At 44.3% G+C, this 12,578-nt stretch overlaps 1 protein-coding gene across 4 annotated transcripts in view; it reads right to left on the bottom strand.

Moving 5' to 3' along the window:
• The window catches only part of ABHD17C (abhydrolase domain containing 17C, depalmitoylase), a 33,121-nt gene extending 21,142 nt beyond the window's left edge, over positions 1 to 11,979 (bottom strand). Inside the window, exons 1-2 of one of the 4 annotated variants that reach the window (XM_083851300.1) lie at positions 11,889 to 11,979; positions 10,811 to 11,336 (exon numbers count right to left, since the gene is read on the bottom strand). In XM_083851300.1, the coding sequence (XP_083707426.1) occupies positions 10,811 to 11,322 (512 nt within the window). In that variant the 5' untranslated portion in view covers positions 11,323 to 11,336; positions 11,889 to 11,979. The other 3 variants (XM_083851298.1, XM_083851299.1, XM_083851297.1) reach the window with 3 other exon arrangements.
• Positions 11,980 to 12,578: the final 599 nt, after the last annotated feature.

The following is a 12,578-nucleotide window of genomic DNA, read 5'->3' as shown; positions in this document are numbered from 1 at the left end:
AATATTGCCCAGAAGCACTGGGAGTAGTGGAAGGCAGAGGAGGCTAACAAATGACAAGCAATGCTTGCTAAATCCTCTCCCCTTCAAAATGCCAGTAACAAAGCAAGCTAAGTTTAAACTAACATTGCTTCCCTTTTTCCAAATTAACACTCACTTTGGATTAAAAAAAAAAAACAAAAAAACAAAACCATGTCCAACCAAAGAGACTAATTATAATAATCAAAGACTATCAGCTTTGGCTTAGATTTTCCTGTTGTGAAATGCAACAAGTTTCAAACTGCATCCAGATAAGAAACACACAAGATCCTCAGGTTTAGTGTCCCTCATTACGATCACTATTGAAGTGGATTTTGGATGGAGAGGATAATTTCCTGAAATAATCAGAAGATGCCCATTCTTATTTGTATCAATAGTGTCTATTCAGAGCTCTATACAAAATGGACCACCAATCTTAGATGTGCTATGACAGAAGGGCATCCAGTTTGGACGGGTGGCGTGTTTGGCACCAGCTTGCTCAGTCTCAATAAAATAAAAGGCTAGGAAAGAATTCAGTAGACCAAGGACACTTTGCGACCCTCTCACTCTGGACAAAACTGGGTCAATATTGAGAATTTACAACAATCTTATCTTTTACGCCAAAATTCAGACAAGTTATTTTCAAGTACAGTCTGTTCTTTGAACCTACAGGAATCGTTGTTCTTTGTTAAAGACAACGCAAATCAAAGTGATTCCTTTATTTGAAAGGCAAATAAATTTGTGCCTGTATTACTTCAGAGATAATAGTTCATATGTAATCAGATTAGTTTTTAGTACAAATTTTATAAAACAGGATATAGGACTAATTGTACTAGTTTTATGCACAGGAGGCTTTAAAAACGAATATAACGTTACATGAATAATTAGCAAGACCTCAACAGAGAGCGTAGAGGGTTACTTCATCAGAGAAGCAAGAGTTTGGAAGCTGGCAGAGATTCAGAAGTCAAAACTTTTCAGCCATGCTGGTCAGGCTTTGGGTCAAACACCACATATCTTAAACTGCTGTACTGACTTCTAAAAGGGTGCCTCTTGCATTAAAACCAGATGCCTGTAACATATGTTAAGTCAGTGTAATTATTAACCAGCCCGAGGCAAAGGTTACATGTTCATAAACTGGTATCCGTAAAAATTGTAAAGCTAGTTGAAACACCACCCCACCTCTTCCTACAACGTAGTGCTTTTACAGTTGATTAAGCACTGAAGCACTATAATTTTCTGCAGCATTAAGACACATTACAGCCATACTTCATTAGAAAAATATAGTAACTTTTACAGTAGGGAACAACAACAACAAAATATTGTGAAAAAAATGTATACTACAACTCAACAGGTAAGTTTAGATCCATCCGAGACTTAGAGGTAGTAGAAGACAGACTGGCTCTTGAACAACTGCCTCAAGGTAGAGAATTGTCCAGGGAACACCTCCAAAATAAATACTATATTGAATTAGCTATTTCAATTAAAAAAAAACAAAAACCACACCCACTAGAACATACACATACTTTTAAGAGAAATGAAGCTAGGAAGAACTAACAGCATGTTGGAGAAGAGTTTTCTAAATTTGCCCCTGGAGGACATGCTTCAAAACCAAGACCATTTTCTTGAAAGATGCCACTTTCCCCAGGCTGTCATGCGTTCATCCTACAAGAACTCATCACTTGTTGGGGAAGATGATACAGAGATGGGACAAAGATTAAGATCTGTACAAACAAGCCAGTCCAACATTTAAAAAGGCAAGTGAACTACTAAGGAATTCCTTTAAAGTGTAGCTGGTTTTGTATACCACAAATGCAAAACGCTTAACAGAAGTTTAGCCCCATATTGTTGTTGGCTTTTACTTTGTTTCGCTTATTTTAAGACTTGCAATTTATTGCATAGTGCAATAGTTGAGACAAATGACCCCCTACAACAGCAGACCTTCCCTTTTAACTTATTATAAATAATGCTTAAGATTCATGGAATAATGATTAAATTATCTGAACCTTATCTCAGCTTATCTTACACTGGAAAGAATATATAGTCGTTTTTGCTGCTTTGCTGATATTCAACACCATTTTTCAAGTTCTCATAGAACATCCAAAGAAAAACTTGACAAGCTTCACAAGTCAGCAGTGAAGAGTGCCCAGAAAGATTTTACAGTCTGAGCAAAGCCTTTTCTAAACAACCCTCTTGCTGAAAGAGAAACACTTCAAGCCATATATAAAGCAGGCTTTCCTGAGAAACGTGTTGAAGTTGGTCTCCAAAAGTTCAGATTTTTTGGGTCCCATTATTCATGGCTTCATATCCACTGATTTGCAGTACATGCCAAGAAGTAGACACGCGATGTCATAAAGTTAGATTTAACTGTTCTAACGTACTGGGATCCTAAGAAGTTTTGTAGCGTCCTGTACAAGAAAAGGTCTGAGAACTACTAGCTGACACCGCAAGCCCTGGGAAGGGTTCCTTGCCAGGCACTGATGTACACAGCTCGCTTCAGCAGCATGCCTTGGCTGATAAACAAGGCTCGCAAGAGTCAAAGTTGTTAAAGTAACATTTTTATATGTAAGCAGGATTTTCAAAGAAGGCTCAACAACAGAACTTCCTAAAAGCATACCCAAAACTGTGTAAACCAACCATTAATTTCAAATTAACATTTAAAAACGCATTTTCATCTTGAAAGACGTGCCTAGAAAGAATTTCAACAGACTGTACCAATAAATATTACTTTCAGACAAGCACAACTCAAGTTTTTTAAGAAACAGGCCAAACAAAAGCCACAGATGCAATACTCTGAGATTACACTAAGTTTAAATGTTTCCCTCTGCACTCCGAGGCAAACGTACTAACTTACAACCTCATCTGCCACATCGCCATCATTTTTCATTTATGAACCCACATGAAAATTTCCCTTTTTAAGGAAAAACGTTACACATTTATTTCATGATTGTAGGGATTTTCCCATAGATATGCAAGCACTCATCAAGACACACGAGACAAGGGAGGGAAGGCGGGTGGGAACGGAGCCGAATCCTGCTGTTCAGCACAATGTTCTGCCTATGCATGATGTGGTTTCATGGTCAGCAAATCCAACCACGATGTTTAATGCCAGTACAGGAGAAGCTATGGTCTGTAAAACTAACATGGTGGTTAAAAAAAGATATGGAATAAAGGTACAGATATACATAATGCCTGTATAACGCTCATTATGCATCTGGCCTAAATGTGCATCTTCCTGAGTTTGCAGGTAGCGTAGCTTCATGCACAAGCATGCCACAATAACTAATTTTTCCTCAAACCAGCCTCAGGAACATCTTTGCATTCCTTATTCCAAAGTCCTTAAGCTGACAGCATGTATTATTCATCCCCTTCTATCAGAAGTCTTCTAGTCTTCTATTAAGAGCATCTTTAGTCCTCTGTGTTCAGAGGGAGTTTCCTGGGTTTGCAACCACACGCTTCCATTGCTCACACAACAGGCAGCACTGGGAAGAAAAACAAACAAACAGCTCCCACACACCCCAACGAAACACTCAGTTTGACAGCAGGAACAAAATTCAGCTTCATCATCAGATGTTGGGCTGAGCAAGCAGGACTGGTATATGCTGTTCCTCTAAAAATTGGCAAGCATAGCAGCAAGATGGAGTAGGAGCGACTGGGTCACTGAAATGGCTTGTTCGCAAGTACCAGTCCCTGTTACCTCCATTATCTGCTATCTGCTGATTCCTACAGAGGCAAAAGGTTTATCCGCCTATTTATTGTGTTTTAGCCCATAGCAAAACTGAGTTTAAGTTAGACAAAATAACCTTTAACTATTTCTCCTTCAGGTCAGTATAAACAGTCAATATAGGCCCAAATTAACACGAAGAAACAATCCATAGCCACAACAGCTCAAAAACCATCAAGATGTGCCTTTTCTAGGTTCAAGAAAATGCAAGGAGCCCCTCACCTTGCACATGGATAAGTGCCTTTAATTTCTCTTAAGTGCAGTGGCAACCGAAACGATCTCCTAAAGTTAATCAACAGAGAAAGAATTCTGCCCTTTTTAGGGGCTAATTGGCGAAGCAAACCTGGTATGTGCAGGAGCACGTTAGTTTCAACATATGCGTAGCTTATTTTATGACTCATTTCAAATGCTTCCAACGCAGCCCTGTAATTGATTTATTTTTGAGAAGGAGGGCAGAAGGGAGTGTTAGTTATTCATTAAATTTATTACCGGCTTTAGGGAAAAAAATAGCAATGTTACTTGTCCAATGAATTTATTAGTGCTACATAATTTTGAGGCTGTTGTCTTTAAAGCCAACATAGAACGCAACTGAGGAATTAATTTCCTATTTCCCTTAAAAATATTTGGGACAGGTTTTAAAGGTAAAAGTTGCCATAACCACGTTACTCTCTCCACCATGCAAATGTCATCTTAAAACCAAACAAGAAATCCAGACATATGCTACACTATTTAGGCTCTAAATGGCTAATTGCTTGGCATTTCCTTTATACTAGTGTACTTCCACATGAGGAAGCAGCATAGAATTAGAAAATAGAAAACCCCCCAGAAAAACCTCACCTGTTTTCTTTGTATGGAAACACAAATATCCGTTTGCTCAAGAAGCCAGTTTTCTCCACAAAACCAGTTGCTGGCAGATAACCCGCTCCTGCAGCTTAAGATGTTTCTCCACCTCTATCCCCAGGTATCTACAATCCTGGACAGTGTTACTACTTTTTTTCCCTTGTTCTTTTCACTTACAAACAGTGAGCCACTGGAAACTCAGGGAAACACTCCGAAGTAAAAGAGTAGTAAAGGACAAGCAAATACGGACAACCAAAGGGTTGAATTTTGGAGGTTTTTTTTTTTTGTTTGAGGTTGTGAAGCAGCAGAGATTGACTATGGCTTCAGAACAAAATCCAGCTCATCCTCCCATTAGGAGCACACCGAACAAACCCACATGCTACCAGAACATGCACAGCTCAAGTGGCCACCCTGTAACAGCCTCCAGCTCAGTCTTGAGAGGGAACACACTTCTCTGGCCAGAGCGAGAAGGGGAAAAGGCTTGTCCTTCTTTCTCAAAAGACTTCAGGCAGCTGAGCAGGAATAAAAACAGACAAGAGTCGTTTGTTATTTCAGCGTGCAGGATTTAACAGTACGGCTCTCTAGAAACCCCTATGTTCCATGCTCTGACGATGCAGAGAACCGGGCCCTACAACCTCCATGTGGCAAGGGAAACTAACCTCTCCCGTTCCAGCGGCTGGATTTCAGGATGACAAATATCATTACCCAAAGGCTCTTTGGCAGTTTAGTTTTCTTCCCAAACACACTGGTTGCAAAAAGATTTTTCACTGCCAAGAATATATATATATATTTTTTTAAATATGCTTTTTGATCTTACGGTCCCGACAGAAGTAGGAAAATATTTAACAACAGTACTTTCTTCTACTGCAGTGACTAATCTGTGTAATGTGACACGAAAGCTCGATAAACATTTTGAGTAACTTTGAACATCGGAGCACCTGTTTTTAAACAGTTGTCGGTATTTGTCCCTGGGACATCATCTGAATTCATCTCTGCTCATTACACAGACAACGACAGGGGACTATTTCGTGTGCTTCTATTTTTGAGACAACTTGTGTGCAGTTTTTCTTGAAGTACTAACCACAGCGGGTAGAATACATTAAACTTCAGAAAACAGCCTCCTTAAAAAGTAGTACGCGCACATTAAATAATTCTTTGCAGACACCTTACCAACGTTAGTAAAAAGCTGGAAGTGGGAAATAACCTTTTACAGTCAACGACAAAGTCCCAGATCTAAACCAACGGTTGGATTTATGAAGCTCCACTGCTGACATGCTCAAGGAACCAGGAGAGCACACGTAGGCTACAGCTGGTTGGGAGAACAGCTATATTATTATATATATTATGAAAATTATTAGCCACAAACAACTGCAGTAAGAGGCAATACAAGGAAGTCTAGGTTAATATCATGTAGGGTGAAGGTCAACATGCAAATTATCTGCAACCTAGGTGTGATTTAGAACTGCCTACCAGCTGATGCACCACGAACAGGGAAGCATGGTGGAACCCTGTTATTCCTGAGCTCAGCCAACCATGGCCCTTGGCCATCTCAAGAATTAATGTTGCTGATTTCATATCAAAACCTCAATGTGTTCACTAAAATAATATACCTGTTTTATGAAAAAATATGCTGGTATGCCTGCTTTCAGTGATAGAAAGGCGATGCAAAGATCCCCTTGGAAAATTTATATTCAAAGTAACAAAAGTTAATCTATCACATCCTTATTATTTTTTTTCCAGTGGTGTATACACTGAGGGAATTTATTCCTAGTATAAAACATTTTGGGAAGGTGTTGAATGTTTCACATGTCTCTTTATAATAAACGATGACTTCTGTTCTCCCAATTCCACCAAATGTACATATTACAAATTCTTCAATTAAATGCTTCCGGAAACACTGAGTGGAAAGGAAGGACTAAGGCCAGATCTTTAGGAGGGGCTTCAAGGGAGTACGTAGAATGAAAATCTTTAGGTTGAACCTGAATGCCAAAATATTCAATCCAGAGAAATCATGCCAGGTCACACACAGCACTAATGAAACAAGACTGTTGCAGAAAAAAAAATTAAAGGAAAAAACAACTATTTTAATAAATCAGGGAAAAAACCTGAAACTATTATTCACCTAGAAAGCTTCAGCCACTTCAGCAAATGGAGACTAACTACACTGACACAACCTCAGAAGATTAGTTATCGCTCCAGTCTAATCCCATTAGGTGTTTCCTAATTTTGCTTAAACGAAAGCTGTAACACTTTTCCACCAATTCCTGCAAACGAAACAGCAATAAGGAGTGACAGATAATCAGCACTGCAATAAAAATATTCATATAATGATGGTCGTTCATTTTTTCACACTAAATTTGAGGGAAAAGTTTCTAAAATAATTAAATATTCTAAACTATCTGCCGTTCGTTTGTCAAAAGCCCTTGCGTTTCATAATTCAATTCCTTCCATCGTGGCAAAGACAGATTTCTGTTGAAGCCTAACCAAAACCAGAAGCGAACCAATGCTCGTCTATGGACTGAAAGGCAAACTTAGATGCACCTGTTCTGAAAATGAAATATTTAAACATCTCAATAAAATCTATCATTTACGAAAAGTGAAAATGGAAATAGAAGCTATTAGAATAGTTTGTACTGTGCACAACGAAAGACTATCAAGCAGTATTTTGTTAAATGCAACAAGAACAGCTCTTCTAACCAATTTATTAGCTATGTTTTCTTTGCCATCTTGCAACATCCAGAAGACGCGCTACACTAACAGGTTCTCTTGGATACTCTAGCACAGAACTGGAGACTGCAGCAGCAGTGCCTTCTTTCATTTAACCAGGATTTTAAAGCCTTTCTCAAACCCTCCTCAAGTTTTTAGAGAACATACAAATTGATTTTATTACGAAGAGCATGCAACCAACAGAGCAGTCACAGCTTTGTGCTTGAGCACAGTACACAAACCCTGAGTGCGTATCCCATTTTAAATACCATACATTGTCTTCATGTAAAAGTGTTAGAAAGCTCGGTCTTCCCACGTGTAATTCAGGGAGACAGAGGGGGAAAACAAGTCATTTTGTTCAAATGCTCTACTATGTCAATCAGGTATTAGGGGGAGTCAATCACACCCCGATAAAACCAACAACTTGGAGCCCTCCAGGCCCTGCCAGAAAGCAGGACAATGCAGCTTCCTTCCCTTCAAGAAACAAAGCAGACGCGCACCTGCCTGCCCAAACGTAGCACTCAAAAATATCATCCGAAGCAATGAAGATTGAAGATCTATTGAGAAATATTAGGTACTAGATGGAAATTTGCTTATGAGGAGGGAATAAATAAATACAGTTAGACATTGGAAAGAACATCAAAAAAAAATTTCAAGGGGATAAAATTATAGGACATCTTACCTAGGCTGAAAGACATTTAACATTTAGCATTAAAACTCTGTAGTTAGTACTCATTTGACTAACAGTAAGGAAAGTAAGTTACTCTCTACAATGACTAAAAGAATGGCAAGTAGTTGACGTTGATTCTGCAAAGAGAGGTCGAAAATTGAACTGAACATAAACCTCGGTGATACTACTTTTCATCAAGTGTTTTACAATCATTTGTTATAGAAGGTCTGATACCCAGCTGTGTGCGTGATAGCAAGATCCTCACATCAGTACCTTCAAAAATCGTCAAAATTTCCAGGCACGTTTGCAGCCACAGTCAGTTCATCATCATCCTAAAACTCAGCAGCGATCTGTTTTGTCCAAGTGTAGTGTAAATTCTTGTCGTACTCAGCACAACATTCAAAACAAACTGATAAATTAATATTTGCTAAATAACAGTTGTACTTTGCAGGCACAACATGAAAAGAAAGGGAATCCAACACCTCCAACATTTTACTGATTCCTTTCTGCTGCCAGGTGGAACGCCTGGTGGATTCAGAAGGGCGACAGCTTTGCACAGACCTTAGCACAAATGACTAAACGCTTTCTATGGCATAGCGAACCTCTCCTATTTTAAGGCTTCACTTTTAACTACGTGTTACAGTTCACTACCACATGACTCCAGGCCAAACGCTAGAAATTTGCATTAAGAACGAAACCACACACAAACTCTTGGAAGCTACTAATTAACTGCTGCAGCAGAAACGGCACGCACAGTATGACATTTTACCTCAAAAGACAGACTTGTATTTTTACAGCAGAATATTTCTCTTAGACATCTGAACTTATTAAATGGGGTTAAAAAATTATCAGTCTTTTAAAGTTCATATTACTGCTTAGAGATTTATAAGCAGGAAGATGATGGTTTCCGTACAAGCTGAAAGTCACCTGAGAGGACAGTATGGATTTTTTTTTTTTTAATACTTACATTTTACACTAACCTATTCCTTTACTGGACACCTAAAATACTATTTCCTTTGGCTGCCAAAAATCTAACCAACGGTAACACAACCACCCTAGCAGCACTCCCAGCACAGCACTATGATCTGGGATTTACAAGCATTGCAGAGGAGGAGTCAGCAAATTTCAACCCCTCAATTTAAGGAAGAACAGAACCTAGATCTTGTATAAACCACAGAAAGGACTCGAATACAAAATTACAAACTTCCTCCAGTCACACTTCAGTAGAAGGAGCCAATCCTTTCAGGGCAAGCAGGGCACCTGCTCGCATCGCCTTCTAGTTCAGGTTTCTTGGTAGGCTTGAGCGAAGGAACGCCTTGCTTCTGGATCCACGTTGATCTTAAACACCTACTAAATGCCTGTCAAGATGTGAGCACTACCAACCTGACGTGAACACACTTCTCCAGAGCTATAAAAGGCTTTCATGAAAAAATATCGTCAACTAAATAGTGAAACGGAGAGAAAACACAGCTACTAAATGACGAGCATTAACTAGGCTCGGCTTATTCAAAGCAGTTTCCTCCCTTAAAGCTTATTTACATCAGCCACACGCAGTATAGTGGCCTTTAATTATTTATTCTGCGTACAGCATATCAAAGTTATTTCTTTCAATCAAAACATTACTTATACTCAAGAAACACTTGTATTTATTTTATTTATTTTAAGAAGTCCTAGAATCTGGCTTACCCACCACGCAGAGAAAACACATGCTACGAAAGGGTAACTTTCCCCCATGATCTTAACCTGACTTGGGCAGACGAATGTCAGAAGCCATTTGGACTCCACAACTGACCAATCCCCAGATCCTTGAAAAGCCAATTATCTAAATTAGAAACAACTCCTGTCACTATTTTTGAAGCTGGCACGTATCCCCTAGATAGACATTAAATACTCAATTCTCATAAGCCAAGTTCATCTACACAGCCACAGAGACAAGAACAAGAAACGTCCATCGTTCTTGTCTCTTGCTCTACTGCAACGATTTAAGCTTTTTAAAGCTCCCTCTTTCACGAGGAAAGGTCCTGCTTTAAGAACCACTTATACAACAACAAAAGTCACTCGTGGCTTCCGTGGCCAAAAGCAAGAGGCCCAGGGATGTTGGGCAGCTGCAGCAAGGCGCTTGGGGCAGCAGCTCTGCTCAGGATTTCCTGGAAGCCCTGGGCTCCGTGTTCCTACCAGCCACGCCGCCTTGCCAGTCTTCTCCTTGCTGCTCCATCCCTCTGGATGCCACCTCCTTCGGCATCTCCGCCTGGCAGAATCCCCAGCTCTACTTCCACCTGTCAACACTCTTTTCCTTCCACCTCGCTACCCTCCCCAACTTGATAACAGTCGCTTGGTTGCCAGAAGAAGAAGACGTGTGTCGCACGAGCTTGCATGAAACCCCAGACGCACCACAGAGTGCCTGCAGTTTCCTGGTAAGCACGAGCCTAGGTCATTGCCAAATTCAGTCAAAGCTTGGCCTCAGCAGTGTTACCTCTAAGCGTAGCAAGTGGTGGGAAAGATTTATACCAACACAAATCTTGGACAAAAGGTTTTTCGTCCTGCAAGCTCAATCTGCAACCAGTGCGGTATCTCCTGCCCACGATGGAGATTCACAATGGCAAAATAATGGCTAATATATAACATGGCTGACTCAATCCCTAAATCTAGAAAAAGCCCATGTATGAAGGCTCGTGCATCCTTCTGACAAACGAAGCCACCCAGCAAGTCACATCTTGGAACGTCTGCCGACTATCAACGCTACTCACACCATCTCCAGGCCCTTCCCCTCCACCTCTCAGCAGGTTAACTGGGCACACACCAGACTTCTTCGGACTAAGGAGAGAGACAGAAAAACCTTGTCCCCAACACCCATTTACCTTGTCCTGAGGGCCTGCCAGGCTGCATCAATGTCTGCGTACAGGTTTTTCTCAGAGGGCTTGCCGGTGCTCACCCCGTAGCCAGAGTAGTCGTAAGAGAAGACGTTGCAGTTGATGCGGGAGCCGAGGCCAATGTAGAAGCTGCACATCTGGCCCAGGTCCACGGCGTTACCGTGCGAGAAGAGCAGCGTGTACCGGCCGGTGGGGGCACACCGTACGAACATGCAGCCCAGCCTGTTATCCCGGGCCGTGCGGGAGAAGAAGACTTCCACGGCATCCAGTTCCCGCTGCGAGTACTGCCAGTCCGCCCGCTCGCTCAGGTGCAGGCTGCAGGTGCCCGAGCCCGTCGGGGTCCCTGCCCCGGCGGCCGCCCCGGCCTCCTGCTGCTGCTCGGGCTGCAGCACGGTGTAGGTGGGCTCCGGGGGCAGGAAGGCCAGCTTGGCAGCGATGCGGCTGGGGCAAGGCGGGCAGCAGAAGAGCCAGCAGAGCTCGCCCAGAGAGAAACCGTTCATTCTGGGGCCTTGTTCTGGCATCAGAGACGCCGGAGGAGGAAAAAAAAAAATAAATAAATAAGAAAACCCCCACCACGGAGCTGTGCCGGGCAGCAGCCCACGGCCCTGCCCCGGCCCAACCCGCGCACCTTCCTCCCTGCGGCCCTCCCAGAAGGCAAACAGCCTGGGGGGGGGGGGGGGGGGAGCTCTTCGGGGCCGGAAAAGGCGCTTAAAAAAAAAAAATAAAAAGCGCACGAAACGTGTGCACGACCAGCCCCTAAAAAAAATAAAAATTGGGAAAAAAAAAAAAAATAGCGCTAAACCACCCCGACCCCGCGCAGCCAACTAACGCGGCGCCGGCCGCAGCCCCCCCCCCCACACACACACCGCCCCCCTCGGCGGGAAGGTCAACCCCGGGCCGGCCGAGCCGAGCAGCGGCCCCCGGAGGACGAGGACGAGGAGGAGCAGGAGGAAGGAGCCGGCGAGGCGGGGGCTCAGCCGCGCGTCGCCGCGCTCCTCAAGGCCATGCCGGCGGCGGCCATGTCCCGGCGCCGCTCCCCGCCGCCCCCCCCCTCCCCGCTCCGCACCGCTTCCGGGTTACGGGCGCGGCGCGGGGCCGCCCGCCGCAGGTGCCGGCGGGGCCGAGGCGGGGGCCGGGCCCTGCCCACGCGGCGCCGCCCGCCGCGGCTCGCGGCCGCCCCCTAGGCCCTGCGCCGGGGGGAGCCCGGCAGGTGCGCGGCGAGGGGAGGGGCCCAGAGGGAGAGGAGGGGAGCGGCGGCCCCTAAGCACGGCCGGGGCGCGGCGGCCCGAGCGGGGAGCGGGAGGACTGGCCCTTTAAGGCAGCCCCCCCCCCTTCCGCGCCGCGGCATCGGTCACGTGCAGAGGGAGCGCCCCCCCCCTTCTGTCACCCTCGCCGGGCGCCCACCGCGCGCGCATGCGCAGAGGGGCTGGGGGCAGCGGCTGAGGGGCGGGCGGGGCGCGGGGGCCATTTCGCGGCGGCCCTGAGGGGCGGCGGGGCGCGGGGTCCCCTCGGGCCTCCTGGCTCCCGTCGCCCTGAGGAACGGGCCGTGTGCCTCCCGCACACCGGGGCATTACGGGCCCCCCGGTGTCTGGGCAGCCTGTGGCCTTGAGTCTCTGTCCTAGAAAATCGGTCGTGGTGTCGCACAGGAATGCGAACGAAGCTGCCCCGCTGCCCCTCGGCTGGTAGCCTTCAGAGCACTGCCGAGCGTGCCAAATGTCCCAGAGCGGAAAGCTTTAGAGGCCTCCTGTCTTTGTTA

The sequence above is a fragment of the Anser anser genome, assembly GCF_964211835.1.
Source record: "Anser anser genome assembly, chromosome: 10".
NCBI classification, from domain to species: Eukaryota; Metazoa; Chordata; class Aves; order Anseriformes; family Anatidae; genus Anser; species Anser anser.
This window is presented reverse-complemented; position numbering and strand designations above follow the sequence as displayed.